The following is a 20,956-nucleotide window of genomic DNA, read 5'->3' on the forward strand; positions in this document are numbered from 1 at the left end:
AAATTGTCATTTGATTCCAGCTGCTGATTAGCAAATAAGTCAGGGGTTCACATGTAATCATAGACTGTTCACAAACTGGGCGTAGTCTTCTGTTTGTGAAACAATCTCCCGATTTAAAGCCTTCATTTTTTTTTGCTATTTCACCGGCTCCATGAAATCAGAAATTCCCAGACATCACCTGCACCCACTCACCTGTTGGATGTCACAAGCTGTCAATCACACACTGACTACTCTCATGTGCCACAATTTATTATGCACTTTCCTCTAAATGGGAACATAAATAACACAAATGTACATCATTACTGTTGAAGAAGACCTGAAACTAGACCATTACAGTGTAACTCCTCAGGAAAACTTTGACGCACAGAGTAAACGGAGTTCTTTTTACAACCGCCGCCATCATCACTGGTAGCTATTCACTAAATTGTTACTTAATACTCGTCACACTGCAAACTACATCCATATTTTAAATACATTTGATTTGGTAACACGATTTTATACAAATGATCCTTTTTTTTTTTTTTTTTAAATCAAATCTGTCTCTGCCTGTTATGAAAAGTTTGATGCACAGACTAATTAAAGTGAGAACTAGTTTTTCATTGTTCATTGACTTCAGTTTAAAATAAAAAGCTACTACTAGAGGTTAGGACTCACCTTTCACATTCATACAACTACTGCTCAATAATTGTTTTGTTTGATGAAGTGCACACCCCAGGAGTCTGGCATAATATATAATATCTCTCATAATAACTCTGGCCACAGTTTACACAGGACAGACACACCAAGGATTAAATGGAGATGGAATAGGTATTGTACTCTTTACATGTACATCTCATAGATATATATTTTCATATATATCAAGGACACTCATCCAGCCATCCAACCCACTCAGAGCAGCAGTGGGTTGGATTGCTGGAGGGTGAGGGTCGTAGGGTTTAGAGGGATGAGGGAGGAATAGAGTGAGGGAAGACAGAGGAACGGCACAGAGGGAAGTAATATTATAAAAGCCTCTCAGATTTTTTTTTTCATCCTAAAAGTTGATTCCAAAAACTTCCCAAAAAGTTTTTTTTTTCTCAATAAAAAGTGGATAAAAGCAAACCACTGAGGATAAAAGGAAAATGTTATTGTACAAATCAATGGATTAATCCTAACCCATCAATAAATAGACATAAGATAAAAATAAAATAAAATAAATAGGCACATGAAAAACTGCATGCATAAAAATATTCTAATAGTAACACAAATAGATGAATGGCTTGTAAGTCAAACTTTTCTATCAGTTATCGTAAAATGTTAAATATTAAGATAACATCTTTTAAATATTTTATTGATTTAATGAATATATTGTTACAGAAAATAAATATATCTTATATCTTATTATTTTCTTGTGTATCATTATTATTTTCTGTTTTAGAAAGAATGTAAAGAGAGACTTTTGCTGTTCACGTCACTCTGCTAACAAACTCCAGAACAGTGACAATGATGATGATGATGATGGTAGTGGGCAGTGATGGTGTTGGTGACAATGGTGGAATGAAGGTGCTCACTTGGTTGTCTGCTGAGAGGCGGGGCATGGAGAGGGTCCGCCCATGCTCATCCACTGGGTGATAGGGCTCAGTGTCAGAGTACCCGTCCCGCCCCATCTCCCTCATCTCTACCGTCTGTAAAACACAACCAGAGGAGGGGCGTGACCACTGTCTGTGGGGGGAGGAGTCTCTGACAGGGGGAGGGGATCCTTCAACAAATGTAGGATGAGATTCATTGACTAAATTTCCCAGAAAATGTTTGATGTCCCTTGAATCTATGCAACAGAAAGTAGTGAAATAAATAACCAATTAACATTTTCAATGAGCTGCATATTGATTTGACTTAGAGCCCAAATGATGCAGTGATTTGGGATCAATATTGATGATAAAAGGGACTATTTTTTTCCCAATATATTAGCTATATATTAAATCAAGAATATATTACCTGAATGACAACAGTAAAAAAAAAAAATTCTGGACTGTAAAAATCTTGCTAAACAATAATAATAATAATAATTACAAATAATGCTTACCTTTCTAACAGGTTTTCATAATTTATTCCGTACAGCTTATATCAGCTGATATTTATTGATAAGTGCTCTCAGTTGATTAGGTCAGTTTACATAATATTAAAGCGCACATATTCTTATTTTGCGACATCAAATTGGATTTTGCTTGGAACTGTGACACAAACAAAATCAGCAAAAGCAAAAATAAAACATTAAGGACCTTTCCTGTCGTCAAACACTGGATGCAACAGGGCGGTAAAATAGCTCTCAATTCCAGCTTCTCTTTCAAAAGACAGCAGGAGAGACATGAGTTGCTGTGGAGTGGGGACAGACATCCCAACAGACAAGTAAAAAGATAAAGAGCAGTGAGGAGGCAAAAGGTACACGTCATAAAACCAAACATCTACCAACTGATTCAGGAGGCATGTTCAAGAGTGTGGAGGGAGGAGGAGAGTTTAAGAGAAAACAGGAGATAACAGAAGGATAAAGAAAGGAAACATATATGAAGAGACAGATAAGTAGGTTTGAATCAGAGAATGACAGCAACAGCAGCTGCAACATCGAACTCATCAGACTCATTTAACAAGGACCGGACTTCAGCGATGACAGATCAGATTTAGCTTAACCCATAAAACGGCAGTCGATGACCATCCATAGACTTCGTCGGGGGCAGGGAGTTTCAGAGATCACTCCGATTGGTTATCTAGCCAATCGGAAGATAAGCAGACACGTGGAAAGTGGGCAAACGACTCACTGGCGAGAGGACTCACAACAAGGAGCTCATAAATCAATCTTCTCTCAGATGTTCCTCTATTCATTTGGGTATTTGGATGCAAAAACAACTGCAACTCTCACTGTCACTGAGCTATCACAAGCTCATCTGTCTTTGTGATTCCTCTTTTCACTGATGAATACAGACTACTGCCATCTGTTGGTGAGGATAGGAGTTTCCTCTCACAGAAGGTTCGAACCTTCATGCTCGTTGCATGTGGTCAGTAGTTGATGCATTGCATGGGTGGATCTTTTTGCCCTGACACATGTCAACTGAGGCAGTGTCATAGTTGGTCCACATTCCAAGAGCATCATATACTGCTGGTCTGTCTGGTCCCTCAGCATTGTCTGACAGATGCACAGGGTATTCTAAGGGTGAATTCCGATTCCTTGCTTAACCCTCCATCTCAAAAATACGCGCTCCCTCTAGTGCAAGTGCTGTCCCGATTCTCAGAAAAATTAAGTTGAGGGGCGAATTTAAGTTGTGGTATTTGTATGAGTATCATCTTATAACTAACTGACAACCTAATAACTTGACTGAAATAAAGTAATAAATAAATAATCGTGACGTAAATGTGTTCTTCTTCTTCTTTTTTGGAGTTGACAGACTGGATGCAGCTTTCGCGTTGTTCTGCCCCGCGCAGTCTGAAGACGTATCTGCATTTAAGGGGTGTCCCATTTCTAAGTGACAAAATAACCCTCAACACTTGGTTTTGAGGGCCAGTTAAGATAAGGGTTGAGCTTGAGGGTTAAGATAGGAATTGGAATTGGCCCTAACTTATCTGAAAGAGACACACTGGGCAGCACATTCAGAAGCTCATAGCAGTTGCCCTGAGTGTCCATCCACAACATTTTATTCAAATAAATAAAGCGGGGAATTGTACAGTGCAAAGGAATGGGACACAAGGCATTTTCGGTTGTTTTTTTAATCTCCCCCTTCGCCTTTTCTTGGCCCTAACCTTAACCTCAGTCCTATCCAGGTTTCCTAACCCTAGATTTATACTCTGACTTTTAGTTTAACGCTGCTCTGCCAGTGGGTTTACTTGTGCGTCTGTCAGGAGATTCTGAGGGACATGACAAAGATGCAGTATATGGCGATCTCGGGACAATAACAGGTTGGGTTGGTCATTGTATGAATATAAATAGGAAAGCACTTTATGAGACATATTCCTTTACCTTTGCCTTGATGAAGCCAAAAAGATGCTTCGGAACTTTTTTATTTATGATGTTAACTTCACTTTCAGTTGACACGCAACAGGCAATGTCTGTGACTCTGGTACATCCTGATTAGCCCCTCAGAGCTGATTTTGTGCCATAATAAACACCCTTTTAACATTTCTGATGACAATTAAAATCCAACTACTGTTGAAATACCAGGAATCAAACTGTACCGCTGAAGGGAGGTAAGCTGAATAACCTGGGCTCATGCATGTAGGTCACAATGTTTGCGTTTGTCATACCTGGGGGTTGTGCCGGTTGTCATGAAGGTCGTCAGGGTATGGTCTGTCCGGGCTCCAGTTACCCGTCTTTTGGAACATTTCCTGGGCTTTGGCCATCACCCATGACTGGCTCTCGGTCATGCCACCCTCAGGAGGTCTGGCACGCACACACACACACACAAACTAAATCAGGAAAATCTGAAACTAGGTTTTCGGGAGCAACTTCAGAGCAACTTCAGGTGACAAGTCAGGTGACCACATATCTTCAGACAGATCATTCACAGATGTATACCAACATATACAGTCACTGTACACCAAATATTTATATAAACATTATATAGTGAATACACACGCATTCTTTTTTTCTGATATGATATGTTTCAGTCCGTCCCAGTCTACTCACATGCTGTTGTCCGGCTGGGAGCTGGGGAGGCCGTTCACGCCCTGCCCCCCCTGGCCGTCCGTGCCGCCTCCGTCAGGCGGCGGCTCCATGCGCTGAAACATTAATGGCGTTCGGTTCTGTGTGAGATACACGACATGGCCTGCAGGCTGGCATCAGGCACACTCAGGGGGGCAGACACAGGACACAAACACAGGATGCACTCGCAGCATGCACCCACAGGGGGGTGCCACCAGCAAGCACACAGCTGTGGGTAACATTCAAGGTAAAGTTCCCCAGCAGACGACTGATCAGAGACCAGCTGACTTGAACAGCAGAGTTTAAGATACTTATATGTTGGATTGCTGTTTAAGGACGGGAAGCTGATCTAAGATCTGTGTCAGAGGATAATGTGTACCTTACAGCTCTTAAACCACAGGTTTTGGACCAGAAAACCACGAGCACATTATTAAAAAAGACATTTAACTCAAACATATGTTTTTGACAATCTACAGAGATTCTTCCTCTGCCAGGAGTCTTTTGAGTAAAATGCCATTTTTGTGGGGAGTACACATCTGACACTGAAACCAGCAACTATTACAGCAACCACCAGACAGGTCATGAGGTCAGGTGGTTTTAATTCCAGGGGGATCCTGGGTAATGGAGTCCCTGTAGGAGTGACTCAGAAGCACCAGTTCATGACTGACTACAGCTCGTGTCATGACCCTCCACAGCCCTGGAGCTACAGGCTGAATGCTAAATGAGAGCACATGATTGAGGCCCGCTCAGAAAAAGATTCACGTTCAAACCTCCTCAGGCACATGAGGCTGATCTGCTGAACAGGATGCATGTCTGACTGCATAAATAATTATACATGTTTTCACCAGTCAAACAGCTGTTCAGGAATGGTAAGGGGTGAGAAAAATGGCTTTGTAGCTGCTTCTTAGTGCCAGAATCACACTTTCTGCATCTGCGAGTACACAGAGGTACACTAAGGTCTGCATAACATTTAATACACAGACCTTTATCCCTACATTGTGTGGCCATACTGACCAGTTCAGTTGAGACTTTGAGGAAAACAACAGAGAAGACGGTAACCATGCTTGAGGTTATGTGATGAGGTCTGATCTTACCCACACATACAACCAAGCTGGGATGTATCTGCTAAGAAGGTCAAAGGTTCTTAGTCGGGGAATGGAAATGATGGTTTTATTTCCAATTCTAGATTATTGTGATTTACATACTCAGTGTGCATGGCATTGCATCCCAGATTGTCAGCCCACTGACTATTACGAATGCTTGAGTTATTAGATCCTGATCAAAACTAGAATCACTGACCAGTGGTTTTCTTCCCAGATTCACATAACATGTGATTGTTGGGGATAAAGAAACAGCAAAACATGCAAGCTGTCAGATCGCTGCTCTAATCCTGTCATTAGCTCCTGTGCCGAGGAGGTGAACAGATCGAGTCCATTCTCTAGACAGTCTGGTCCACCTCAACCCAGTGATATATGCTCTGTTACACATGGATCCCAGTGAGGAAAAAACCCCCCCAAAAAAACAAACAAACAAAAAAACACCAACACTGGCTTTAATGGACTGTGTTTTGGCACAGGTGTTATCTAGCTCTGATCACATAAGGAGCCACTGGTCACAGGAATCTCCACTCAACATCCCACTGACGGCCACAGATGGATTCATGGTGGATTCATGAACACACACAGAGACTGGAGAAAAACTGTTGTTGGTGAAAGACACTTAGGGAAAAGTAGGGAGAGCTTGATAAGTCAAGGTATCTTCTCTTCCTGGAAGGATAAAGGGACAGCATCAGAGGTACAGAGACAACAAGGCGGAACCACAGATGACAGACTGCAGACAAAACGGGGACACGATGAGGGATTCATGGAAAGGAAACAGGAGAGAGATGAGCACAAACAAACAAGGAATTACAGATAGAATCCACCCTACCCAATTTATTTTCCTTTGGTAGCACAGTATTTATATTTGCTTTAATGTAATTTATAGTGTTTTTCTTCATTTGATTATTTTCTATTTTATCTTTATTCTTTCACATCTTCTCTGTCATTTTAGCTTCTCATTTCTAAATATCTTGTCATTCTATCCTTATCTACTGCTCATGTCTTTTAATTTTTTATTATTTCACGTTATTTACAGTATGTCTAATCTTTTTTCACATTTTCTTATTTTACCTTTGTCTTATCATTCTTTGTTTCTCTTTTTTAATCATTCTATCTTTATCTTTTTAATCATTCTATCTTTATCTTTTTTAATCATCCTATCTTTATCTATTTATCTATTATCATACCTTTTTGTATTTTATTTCTTAGGTGGTTTATCATCAGCATTTCTTATCTTCATACTATTTAATCTTTCTAATATTTAAAAAAGATATTACAAATGTGATGTAAACGTATAACAAAATACATCGATGATGATTAAAGGACAAATTACCAGGAAAACCAGCAGTGTACTACATTCTGTGGGTGAATTCTTTCCTTAAAGGGGCACAGACAATGTAAAGACAGTGGGACAAAGTGACACAGACTGGTTAAAGTCCTGCTGATGTTGAGAGAAACAGTGTGGACCTGTTTACTCATACAGTACCAGCACATCATGTGATCACAGGGTCAAACTGTTGGACAGCAAAAGTAAAGGTTAACATTCTCTCCAATCTAAACCCTCCTTCATTTTGCAAAATGTGTCTTTGTCAATGTGGACGACATCCTCCTAATTCCAATTGGATTCTGTTTAATTAATGTTAGGAGGCTTTACATGAGTGGAGGAATGTTTTCCACAGTGTGTACTGAAAATAGGTGGAGGGAGCGAGTGCATCTCAAAGGCATTCATCGACAATAGGGGAAGAGTGCTGACACAGAATAAAATGTACAGCCATGTTGTATCATCATCGTCATCATAATCATCAATATGCAAACATGATCAATTACAAAAAGCATTGTTGTACATGAGTAACCCTCCAGAACTCCTCGTCACCATGCTAAAAGAAGCAGCAGGAGAAGGAGAAGCACAACCTTGTCTCCTAAAATGTACGTTCCCACACGACAAAGACGCATTTTCAATTACACATCATAAGGAATAAAGGTTTTCAGGACCAAAATGAAGTCACTTATGTACAGAAAATTATAATTTGTCTTGTCTATGGCGCTTTTTAACGGGCATTGCACTCACTCCCCGAGGGTTTTTAGGCTCATGTGGGAATATTGTCGGAAAAGAATTTGGTTTTAGTCCTTGTTTATACCCAGCCGCTCCGGTAAAATGTTCCCTTGTTGCCTTTTGACTGGAAACTGCATCCAAAAGCAGCACAATGCGACATTTTACTTTATAATTACTTTGAAGCTCCCATAGAGTGGTCCTACCACACATATATGTGAGTTATGGAGGTCTACTTACATACATTAACTTGTTTTTACTGAAGCTCTCGCGCTGTTTCACACTGAAATCTCACACCCAGAAGACAGACTGTTGTGATTGGCCAGCCAACGAGAGATTTCCAAACTGTCTTGTGATTGGTCAATACCTGGAAATGAAGCTATTAGCACAGCAGCCCTCAGAAGCGCAGCTCCCCCCTCTGGAACGGTGGATGCACTGCTACTCATTATCAAAACATTGTTTTAACAATGTTTAAAAATAGCTTCGTCACGACTCCCCGCCGCAGTCCCTTTTATGACTTTGACCCGGAGTCAGACCCAGAGTCAGAAGACACTGTCGCTCGTGAAACTGGATGTGCCCGGACTAGTGCCCGGAGCAGGAGGATTCGCTGTTCAGGAGAAATGCTGATTACCTAACCAGAACAGGGTTTTTCAATTCACTGAGACTGAGATTACAATACAACACAGCGTTCTCAGCAGTGGCTGAAATGTTTGTTTCGAACCTTCAGGGCTTCATAAACGACTTAATGCCGCAGATACCAATTAACCGAAAAAAAAACAGTGTTAATTGGCACTTCCGTTCTATGGGAGCTTTAACTGTGCGCACGTAAACAAACACTAGCGTTAATAGCGGAAAACGTCCTAAGTAGGTCAAAATATGTAAATATTATAGATTTTTAAATCTAAGGCAATATTTTATGTGTTTCTAACAACAAATTAAAGTAAAAGAGAACAATTGTGGCATATTAGGGCCTACAAGTCTTCATAGCCGGAGTTCCTTTTAAGACCTACATTTTTAATATATGTAAAGTATTATATGTCTAACCAAGGCTGTGAAATGTTTTATGTTTTTTTCCCCCAGAGGGCTACACTGACATAAAGGAAGCAAAGTCAGGGCTTTAAAGAAATAATAATCATGAAACCCGTCACCCAGTAAAAATACAGAATGACTTTGTTGTGATGTGTAACCTCACTGGTACATTTTATATATCCTCATTTCATGTGACTATTCAAAATAAAAGTCTGGCTGTGCTGTTAATGTGAATGTGTGAAACTGAAATGTATGGCCTGTATTTGCAGTGTCTTCCATATCCAACTTTGAATCGACTTTGTGAAAAAAACATTTGGAACATGCAACATTCCAAGGCAACTTTTCTGTTTTTTTCAGTCTGTCTGGATGTGACCATCTACTGGTTGTAAATGTGGTTAGGTTTTAGCACAAAACACTGTGATGACGTGTGTGGTGGGATAATCCACTGACCCTCACCCATCTTGCAACCTTTTTGCCTTCCATTAAAATCAACTGGAATGTTGATTGTTTTTCTATGTCACTTAAACTTAATCTGGGAGAAAATTAGTGCCTTGTGAAACACAACTGAAAATGCAGTTTTGTTGAGTGGGAATGTACAGTAGATTTTAAAAGACGGGGTTGAGAAGTGAAAGGGTTTTTTTTAACTAGCAAGAGGAATAAAAACAACTCAATACCTCTGTTAGCAAGCAAGGAGTAAAAAGAAGAAAAAAATAAAGTGGCAAGGTGCCAGAGAAAGGATCATTTTCCGGTGACATGCTTATAGAGGGAACAGCACAGGCTGAGAGGAAACTGTAAGGTTTGTCTGTTGCTGAGAGTTTAAATAGAATTTAAATCCATAAGGTGCAACTCTTATGCTTTAAAATCCATGAGCAACATTCCCTCTGTGGGAGAGAGGAAACTGTGTCTCAAGAGACAGACAGGAGTGAAAGTAGAGGTCTGTCTACATTCAGGAAACTTCTTTGGGATGGCGTCTACCTGTTCCTCACGCAGGGCCTGCAGTTTTTTCGTCTTGCTTTGCCGGTAGTATTCCATGATCATCATGGCGGCGTAGATTTTGCCCACCGTCAAGTCTGTGGCTGCTGAAAAAATGACAAGTTACCCTGCAAGATTAGACCTGAGTGAGATGGGACCCTGAGCCGTGGGGGGGGGGGGATGGGAGTGGGGGGACAAGACAAACAATTACACGAAACACACATCACCATAAAAGTCACCATATCATGTGCACCAGCAGGAGAGACACAATCCTGTTTCACATCAGACAATGGAGGAGAAGACCCAGGCATGAAATGGCCATCTGGTGCCCGGTGGGCCGACGCACATTTTTGGGCCGGACCAGGTCAGTCATAATTGAATCCAAATAGTATATTATAAATCCATTTTATCAAAACACGACCCATTGGTTGATTTTCTTGAAGGACATTGGGCTAGTCCAATGAAATATCTAAGCCCTCCCTTCCCACCTCGGGCCACCCCACCCTTCCCTTCCCCAGGCTATCGAAATTTTGCCATTTGAGTTCAACTGGAGTTGGACAGAAGCGGGTGACTGACAGAAGTGGATAAAAAGTGCAAGTGGACGGAGCAAAATGTGCCAAAATTACAGATCTGTTTGCCGCCACAAGTTTCACCTCAGCAGCTGGAGGAGGAGACGAGAGCCAGCAGGGACAGATTGAGGAGGTGTGTGTGTGTGTTTGTGTTTGTGTGTGTGAATTGCCTTTATAGCCTTTGTTACAAGTAGTCTTAGGCTCTGTCCCAATACCTCCCCCTTAATATTTCCCCTTGGTTTTGAGTGACCCTCAAACATAAGTGGAAGTGGTATTGGGACATCACTACATGCAAACTAGCGAAGTGAACGTAGCGAACGTGCTAACCTACGTCACATGTGGATAAAGCAGTAGATAATGGATTTCCAGGTTTGTTAAACACTGATCGACATTTTTCAACATTTTAACTACATTTTTCGGACAAAAGAATAATCGATACAATTATCGACCGATTAATCGATTCTAAAAATAAACAGTTTCATTAAACACTGAAAATACATCTTGAGCAGGCAGTGTTTCTTTGACAACCACATCACTGCAGATGGGAATTGTGGCACTGTCATCTCCCAAGATGAGTCTATGTGAGTAGTGAAAAATCATTTCAATTTTAGGACATGGTTACTCTCTTCCTTGTAGACTACTGTGCTTTGTTTTAATTTTTGAAAGAACACATTGTGCACATATATCCCCTGGTATGTCACGTGCCTCTGCATATTGTATAAATAATCATGGTGGGCCACCATGGCCAAACATGCCATTTTTTGGTCCATCCATACATCCATTTATCCATTTGTAATCTGTGAGTTTCTCTGCTCTGCATGATGTTGTCTATGCACAGTGCCTTGGGATGATGTATGTTGTGATTTGGTGCTATACAAATAAAATTGAATTAAATAATAAAAAATGACATGTAATTATATCTGACCAATAGACTTGTGTCTATTAAATCATTATTTGGCAGCAGAGACAGCCAGGAAATATTCACACTTGCAAAACGTGGAACCAGCTATAAAACGTGGCTCATTAACCATAAACATTCAATTGTCAATTGATTATTATTGTAATTGCAAGAAATGTTCATTTTTTGCCCCATTACAAATTGTATTATGATAAAGATCTAAATATTTTAGGGTGTCGATCTATGTTTCATAAAAGAAAAAGGTTTTAAAATAATGATAATACATAATAATTTGAGAATTGAAATGATTTCGAAAAATAAACAAATACAAATAAAACTAAAATAACCTTTAGTTAAATCATGTATAGGAAAAGAGAAGGAAGGGAAAGGGTCTGACTGAAAACAGAGCTGAGCTCGCTCACTGGTGCACACTAACAACATCACAACACTGTACAGTTACACAACAGAAGCCAGTAGTCTTTTCACAGGCAGATGCTGCACCTGTAACTCATCAATTACCATTCTGAAAATGCGTTTTTCCAGTCATGTCAAAGCTTATATAGTATATTTAATCTTAAATCTTTATATTATTAAGTAGGTAGCCACCTCACTAAGAAAGACACAGACACCTCAGGCGACTGATTCTTGGAAAACAGGAGCTCAATCTTTTTTCAAAAAACTCCGGGCATGTATCCACAGAGTTTGGATGAAACATTTGTAAGTCAGAAAAAATAGTGAGCAATTTGTTTTAGTCGATATGAATTAATGGTGCATGTTTTCAAAGTGGCATGGCTACAAGTCCACCTGCATTTAAATATCTTATTCTCTTTTTAAATGACCTGGTAACAAGATATAATGATACATATCTTGTGTTCCATAATTGCCATGTATTTAGCCAGTCAACTCAATATTCGCTGATAACCATGCAAAAGTATACAGTAAAACATGTTAACACCTATATCACCTTATTCTTAAAAGATTTACCTGGAATTGTTAATTAAGCACAATAATTCTAGATGTTACAATATAACAACTTCTCAGTCTGGATCTGTTTAACTTATTTGGTCTCCTGTAGTGAAAAGACTTCTATAGAGGATCTTCTATAGCAGGCACCTCCTGATGCCAGGCCTGAGTGAGTGTGAAAAGATGTGTGTTTGTGTGTACGTGCTACTAACTCTTTTGCAGCAAAGGTAGTTGTTATCAAACCCCGCCATTTTAGAGATGTTTACATGCAGCTAGCAGTAGAAACATCTACCACGGACTATACATAAATAGAACACAGACAGTCTTTGCACTTGCAAAATAAAACTCTTTTTGTGACGCCTCATAGGACCATTAACTCCTAGGAAAAAAGTGACAATATAAATCAAGTAACAATATAGGTGTGATGGAGTGGCCCCGTCACTGAGTGCGGGCAGTGTGCGAACACACACATGCCACCACTGGTGGGGAACTCCAAATTCCTTCCTACTTCCTTGGATACTCTTTCCAACGTAGCAGCTCACATGAACACTGCATTTTTCACTCACAGTCATACTGTTGCCCTTAGAGACAGTGCTTAAGATTGTATCACATTTTGCCAATATCCACTCTAGTGATTTTGATCAGTGTCGGGCAGATACGGATAAATTATATTGTATTGTCAAATGGGGCAACCCGCGGCCGAGCGGGAAGGAAGTGGGCTTGTAACCTGAGGGTTGCCTGCTGGGATAGCAGGGTACCCAATCCCAATTTCTCAAGTCAATAAAAGTTCCAGAGAATTATTATTTATTATATTTTATACTATATATTTTACATGTTAACAGTTGCCAGTAGAAGGACAAATGGATCTATACTGAGGGGTGGTGTGTATGTATATGCTGAATGTACTGTTTGTGAGTGTATGTTGTAGTAGCCTGTTCAGGAGATGCAAAGCAGTGAATGACACTGACTGGTAGAAGCTGTCTTCTCGGTGAGTTGGTGATTGGACACATAAACACCAGAACGTGCCATTTTCCTACAACTTACCTTTGTGCGGTGTGACCAGCAGGTCGAGCGTCTTCTGGGATAAGTTTGGCCAAATTGCCATCATCTCTTTTCTCAGCTCTGCATCCATCTGGTGCTTGTCTGCACCTCCTAGGCACCACAACCATTACCCAGCGCGATTACACGCACACACACATCACACATTTGAACACACAGACCGCAATCAACAAGACCCCATAACAATAAACCCCATACCAAAGATTATCCATTCACACACATACACAAACAACCAAAACAAAGCAGAATGTTAGTGTTACAGTTGGCAGAATTTTGTCACATTTTCTAAAAAAAAAAAAAAAACATGACCAATGGACGTAGATCACAATTCCTCTGTAAACATTTGTGTAAGCCTGCTTCTAACCAGCCAGGGAAAAATGTTTGCAATTTTTTCCCTTTTTTTTTAGTAGATTCTGAAGTCATGTCTGCAGAGGAAAATCAAATTGCTGGCATCCTTGGCTGTGTTCACCAAGGCTTACACACTTACTAAAAACACTTACAATACTGAAAAAGTCAACTCATAAGAAGAGGCGTGAGCAAGACGTCCGACACAATAATCAAGCCAATGCCAAACTGTAGATAAGTTAAAAATATTTAACAATCCTAATAACGTGGGTCAAGTTCCAGCAATTACCAAGGAAATTTCTAGTGGTGTAAATTCTGCTGAAAGCCGCGATCGCAAGACAACTGTATTTCAGTCCAGTGACTGTGTCAGACAGAATCTGTGCTCCGGTCATGGAGGAAGTACTGACCAAATCTTTTTAATGAACTGATTCTAATGATTCAGTTGACTGAAAACAGCTGCTTTTACAAGTCACGAGTCTGTGTGTCGCGTGTCACCAGAGTATTACGTCACAAAAATTGAGAGGTGATAAATCAAACCTAAAATGACCCCGAAAACTCACAGGAATAGCAGACAGGAAACTCACTGAGACAAACAGACAGAGTAAAAGGGTGATAGTACTTAAGGGCCATACCCTTTGCAATCTTTATATCCAGTGCTGTCCTGATCAGAGCCATGAGGGTGGAGTTAAAATGCACCGTGTTGTCATCTGCAACCGGCAGATCCATGCGCAGCAGCCTCTGTGGAGAGCCAGTCAGGATGAGAGGATGAGAACGGGACTGGTCCCGGCTAAATGACGGAGTTCCTGAACCTCCAGGAAGGGGGAGTGGGTCAGGGTTTGGAAGTGTGGGGGTTGAGAGAGCTCCATAGACAACAGCCAATTTGAGTTGTACTGGATTTGTCCAGGTTTCATTTAAGGAACTTTGTGTTGAGGTGAGAGTTATCTAGTCTCACTGTAATTCTATCAGATACTTTCAAGTTAATTTAACAAGGTACAAGGAGGTATTTGTGTTCTGACTGTTGAATGTAATTGTGTTTTTAGTGCATGTATTTACAATTGCAACATCATTTGCTTCAGTGAAAAAAAGTTCCTGCATCTCCTGTTTGTCCAGTGATACTCTACATGACAGCACAACTATCCAATGAGGGACATCTGCTGCTAAGCAACTGTGAGAGCTGAAAACCACAAGGAAGAACAATAGAGCCAAATTGGCCCCAACCCAACCTGTGCCCATGTTCCCTAAATGTGTGAATGCATTGGTGCATTTACACATCTGTGTTTTTACACACCACCTCCACTAATCACAACCTAACACACCTACTTACACACAGATATTTCACAGACTGCAATTAAGGGCACTTAATTGCAGTCCTTTGGAGACAAAATAGGTTGACCGGGGAACAATAACAGTATCACTGGTGTAATTCTGCTATTTTTCAGGAGACTGCTGTTTTTGAAGTTAACTCAGGCATCTGCTATAGAGCTCCCCCTATCTGTTAGGAGGTTCCCTGTCTTTACATGTCTATACTCGGTAAAACCAATGGAGAAACTTGCGGATAGAACAAAACAAGCATAGGCCACCTGAGGCCACTTGCCGTTCCTATCCTGCCATCCATTGGCTTTACCTACGAACATGAGCGTTGGGCACTCACGATGGGCAAGCACGGTAGTACAATGGCAGTGGGATTGTGTACGTGCGTGTGTATTCCTGAGTGTGTGAGTGTTGGGCATGCCCAGAGCCAAGTGTGTGGCAGGCCGAGGACATTGGCCAACATCCACAGCGCTCGGCAGGAGGCAGACAGAGCTCGATGTCGCCCGTAGCCATGCGACAGAGAGCGTGGGATAGCATGCAACACCACGCCAGACATGCACCCGCTAGGAAACAAAAACAAAACCCACAGACACAGAACATGCAGCATGCCTGTACTTCACTCCCATTGTCTAAGCCTGGAGTCTTCCCGCCTCCCCAGCCTTCTACCCCCCAATTTCTTTTAAAATCCACTTCCACAATACAAGCAGCCGTGCATCCGCGCAAAGAGAGTATCCTCAGCCTACATGGATTGATCCTATTGAATGACAGATTATATTATGTTTTTTTTTTTTTACATTTGTTGTTCCCTTATTAAAACTCAAATTGAACAGTAATGTTTGAATTTATATCAAGTCAAGATCTCTCTCAATGCCAAACGGGTGCAATGTCTTAAGGGGGACTCAGAGATAGAAAGGAGTAGAGTTGTGGCATTCCCTGAAAGAAGAAAAAAAAAAATCATAGAAGAAGATCAAAAAGAAATGACTGATGTTTTTTGTCTGTTTTGTTTTGGACCAACCAGTAGTAGTGGTAGTAAAGGGTAAGGGGAGGGGGGTCAATCAAAGGGGACACATGGTAAGGACAAGAGTTAGTTGACTTAAACTAGGCGAAGCTAAGCTTGGTCATGAGATGCAGTTACAGATAAAAAAAGAAATGAGGGGGAGAAAAAGAGGGTCGTGAAAACACTTATAGAGAAGAGACGTGTTTTTGTTGTGAGTAACAGACTGAAAACTGAGTGCATGTGTGTAGATAGAGGAGAAAGAGGAGAGATTACAGAACAGGACAAGAGATAAAGACGAGGACTAAAAACAACACTGACATAAGTTTACTAAGAAGAGGTCAAGTTCAAAACCCAAGCAATGTAATAGTGTTTCCTCTGAAGGTGAGGCTTAGCGTCCGCCGAAGGGATGATCAAAAAGTAGCCATAGAGTGATCACTGTCAAAAAGGTTTGTTTAACTTCACCTTTTCTATTCCAACACAAAGACCGAGGATTTCTGATCGCAAAAGGTCCTTTTAATGGACTTTTTTCTTTCTGTGAACTTGTGTCAATGAATACTGGATGGCTTTGATGGCTGAAGTATGTGATGGTGGCCACTGCCAAGACAAGTTGACATGTGAAGACGAAGAAGAGGAGGGATGAAAGGTCAGGTAGAGACAGAGCAGGCTTGGATGAACAGAGGGACTCAGTGAAGGGATTGAGAGTGTAATGTAAGTGTAATTGCTGACAGACAAGTAGATGGAGAGGTAGAAGGACAGAGGAAAACAGATATGGATTAGAAAGATGACAACAAAAATGAGAGGAAAAAAGAAGGAAAAACTGACACCCAGATGTTTCACTTTGTTTTCAATTGGGAATAAGGTGTATCTCTCTAAAAGCTTAGGTCTATAATGTTTTCCTGGAATATTTTATCTATTTTATTTCTAGTGTTCTAAGAAAAAGAGCTGGTGATTGGCTGGCTAACCTGTCCAGGGCTAACTCACATGTACAGTACATGGTGGCAGCAACTGGAATGCTTCAGATTCACTGTAGTCAAAAATTGCCAAACTGCATTGTGGGTCCTTAGCATTATGAGCAGCTCTTTCTTCAGACAGCCATACCATAAACTGCTATAAAAGCTGCCTCCAGGACCCAGTGTTGTAATGTAACAAAGTACAAATACTTTGCTCAATCGCTGCTGTCACGGTGACCAACGCACGCGTCACACAGGCAGCACGGAGACCCTGGAGTCCACCGGCAGCTCATGTGGGCCCAACGGTTTGGGTTAGCGGTCGGGGGGTGAGCTCAACAACAGGGGTCTGCACTTAGGGGCATGAAGGCTCGGAGGCCGTGTGCCTGCGACTGACCCCAGCCACGGAAGACGCGGGTGTCTCCTGATTGAGGGTTGTCTGAGGTGGTCAAAGTATATGTCAAATACTTTGAGACTTTTACTCAAGTAATATTCTAAACGGTGACTTTAACTTTTTCATTCATTTTCTGGTAAGATACTTGTACTTTTGCTCAAGTATCACTTTCAAGTACTTTATACAAGACTGCCAGAATCACGTGTTAGGCCGCCCACCATCGGTTAAGTGCGACTGTGCTGTAACTAACTTGCATTCCAACCACACCTTGCCTGTGCTCTTCCAGCAGTCTTCACAACAACTCAGAGGCATCCACTGTTGAAGTGAAAGTGCAAAAGAAAAATGTGCCATACAATTTTGATATAAAAACCAGTGTTGGGGTAGTTACTCAAAAAAAGTAATTAATTACTAGTTACTCGTTACTGCTGTAAATTGTAATGAGATCACTTTACTCGTTACTGGATTTGAAAAGTAACTTCACTGCTTATTACTTTACTTTAGCGTTTCTTAATTTACCGTGTAGATATGTGGACAAACATCACTTAGCCTGCCCACATAGTGTTTATTGTATAATGTATACATAATGGCCTGTAAAACGCAGACTGGATAATTCCTCTATGAGCAGTTTTATCTCCACATCCATATATGACACATACATTATGATTGCGATGAACTACAGGGGATCCGAGTAGATCTTTGTAAAACGTGGACAGATTCTCAAGAGCGCACTTTTCATTGTTTTCACTCCGTGGCCTCAATCTTTGTGAAGAAGACCTTTAGCGCTGTAATTAAGGGAATAACAGATGCATCAGATGAGCTGATCTCTTTAGTTAACTGCTCAAAGAGAGAGAAAAGAGAGTTCTGTCGCGGAGAGTTCATAATCTGCTCTGCGCTGCAGCCAAGTTTCGCTTTTGCGCAAAGAGACTTTCCAGCATTTAATAGCTGCTGTTCCACAGTGAACTCTTGTTGGAATTGTTTTATTGGTGTTCCAAACTGATCTTGGACAGACTCTAAGCGGGTATAGACAGGCACGTGCTGGCCGCAGTTTTTACGTGCATCATCGCAACATCGTTTCGGTGGTTACCGAGGGAAACGGGAGGTAAAGGCAGGATCTACTTTTAGGACGTCCTGCCTAAAATTAACTAATTTCTTAGGACGCCCAGACGCCCTGCTGGCTAAAAGCCTGTTCTCCGGCGTCTCCATATCCATCTCTATTTCCCTCCTTCGCACCAGCAGCTACGTCACTCAAATCGATCTCCATGACAACAGTGCCCAGGCAAGCACACACACAAGCAACACGCATGCACACACATCACTTAAAAGGATCAGAACTTTACACATAGGCAAACACGGCATGGGTAACGCAGAAAAGTGCGTTACTATAGTCAAGTAAAGTAGTGTAGTTACCGATATTTTTAGTGTAATGCGTTACTTTACTTTGTTACCCAAAAAAGTAATATTGTTACTGTAATCTGTTACTTTGTAACTCGTTACCCCCAACACTGATAAAAACATTGTGTCATGTGTCACATTTATTTTTGTCCAACAAGACAATGAATTAAGGAATATGTTTTTATGAATAATAATTAATACAATGGAGAATATATCACTTGCTGAAACTAAAATTCCCTATTCAGTCCTTCTGCTGCAATATTGAGATCCAATTATTCCAATATAAAAGAAAATATGTTCAGTGTTTTAAGTGATAAGCACATTTCCCTCTTTCATTGATGATGACACGATATTTGCATATTCAGGGCAACTTTTCGGAGCCTCTTACCACCGGGATTGTGATAATCCAAAATACACAAATTCTTTCCTCTTATCTGAAGCACCCGAACCAATAAATCATCTCTACAACAACCTACCATTTTGGTGAATCTGGATGTCAGTGAGAAACAGAAAGACAGAGTGGACAACAAGACAAAGAGACAGCGATTGCTGAAATGCTTGACCCAAGTCTTTACCCTGGTGGTCTGGGGTAAAAAGAGACGCCAAACAAGTTTCTCAGGTATAAAAAACAAATGTATTGTATGTGTAAAAGCATCCTAAAAAAGAGAAAAAAATTTAAGTAATTGTCAGAACTTTTCCTACTCGTTTTTATTCCATGTGCACAGCATGTGCATGTGTAGTAATGTGGGCGTGTGTATATGTGCACTACAGAGCCATCCACAGGAATAAGAGACTCAGAGGACTGAAGACAGAACACCCTTGCCGGTCCTTCTGCACCTGCATCGTTAGCAGATTGTTGCACAGTGTGAAATAGCTGCATTTTGCGCTAAAGATTTTCCAAATGAATAAATTATTCATAACGGTTTATGTAAACTTTATATTTTAGCAAGCATAAATTAATGGAATGGTTGCAAAGTAAATCAGCGATGAGCAGCACAAATGGTATCATTTGTCGGATATAACGGACTGCAAATAATCAGACAAATGTGGCCTGATATTAGGATTCACTGTACTTTCGATTTTTTTTTGCCTTGCATATTACATTTATTTTATTCATAATAAAAGTTAAACAAAACTGACTTTAGAGACAGGATTACAATGTAATCTTACTCAATATTCCATGTACCTATACTACAAGAAGGAGCAAAACAAATATCAATTAAAGTACAAATGTAACTTTTCATTCTTGCTTCCTTACCTCCTCAATTAATTACAGGCATGTGGAGATACTTTGTACTCCATCCATGTTTTTCCCCTGTGATTGAATGTGTGTGCTTGCGTCCGTGCAGGTTGCAGAAGGACTGGCAAAGTCTCCCCTGTTCCCGCACTCCTGCGGCTTGACGGGAGGGAATAAAAGTTACACAAAAAGGACTGACTAACACTCCACTATCACTTCACTTCACTGCACGATGACAGAAAAAAAGCCCATCCCTCCATCCCTGCGGTCGGAGAGAGGAGAGAGGACAGCGCTCACCACCACCACAACCACCACTGACGGACAATGAGGAGAACACTGCTGGGAGGAGGGAGGGAGGGAGGGGGTTGAGGAGGAGGTGAGGCTTGGATGGGAGGTGTCTCGGAGGAGGGGCTAGAGGGGAAGAGAGGGTGTCTTCCTCATTGGAAATGGGAAAGGAGAGAGGGGGGAGGGTAGTGATGGGTGAGGAGGGGGTGGGGTGGTCGCGGGGGGTAAGGTGGGGGGCGAGTCTACCTTATAGGCGACCCGGGCGGGACACCTCTTCCCAAGGCCTAGCGGCGGACACATGTGTCTTAGCATCTGATACATGTCTGTGTAACTGATCCGGCCGCTGGGGTGGCCACAATGAAACACACAAAAACACACATTCACATGCCAACACACACACACACACACACACACACACACACACACACACACACACACACACACACACACACACACACACACACACACACACACACACACACACACACACACACACACACACACACAAACAAAGACAGACGACGAGAAAATGAAAGAAAGAAAAAACAGTATGGGGAGAGGGGAGAAGGCAGAGGGTGGGAAGACATGGACACAGGTGTGTTTTAGGGAGGAGGAGACGTGAGGAGAGACAAAAAGAACAAACCGACAAAGGAAAGGAAAGGGGGGAAACAAATACACAGAGGTTATTTTTTTGATCGCTGTGAATATGTGGTTGTTGTGGTGAGAGACAGAGAGAAAGAAAAAG

The 20,956-nt window shown here is 41.2% G+C and overlaps 1 protein-coding gene across 1 annotated transcript in view; it reads right to left on the reverse strand.

Moving 5' to 3' along the window:
* The window catches only part of cacna1ab (calcium channel, voltage-dependent, P/Q type, alpha 1A subunit, b), a gene marked incomplete at both ends in the record, with an annotated part of 173,777 nt that overhangs the window by 13,668 nt on the left and 139,153 nt on the right, over positions 1-20,956 (reverse strand). Inside the window, 6 exons of the mRNA XM_083906330.1 lie at positions 1,548-1,661; positions 4,267-4,402; positions 4,649-4,764; positions 9,818-9,921; positions 13,289-13,396; positions 14,281-14,386. Coding sequence (XP_083762456.1) covers positions 1,548-1,661; positions 4,267-4,402; positions 4,649-4,764; positions 9,818-9,921; positions 13,289-13,396; positions 14,281-14,386 — 684 coding nt within the window. The remainder of the gene's footprint in view (positions 1-1,547; positions 1,662-4,266; positions 4,403-4,648; positions 4,765-9,817; positions 9,922-13,288; positions 13,397-14,280; positions 14,387-20,956) is intronic.

Source organism: Microchirus variegatus (genome assembly GCF_963457635.1).
Source record: "Microchirus variegatus genome assembly, chromosome: 19".
Taxonomy (NCBI): Eukaryota; Metazoa; Chordata; class Actinopteri; order Pleuronectiformes; family Soleidae; genus Microchirus; species Microchirus variegatus.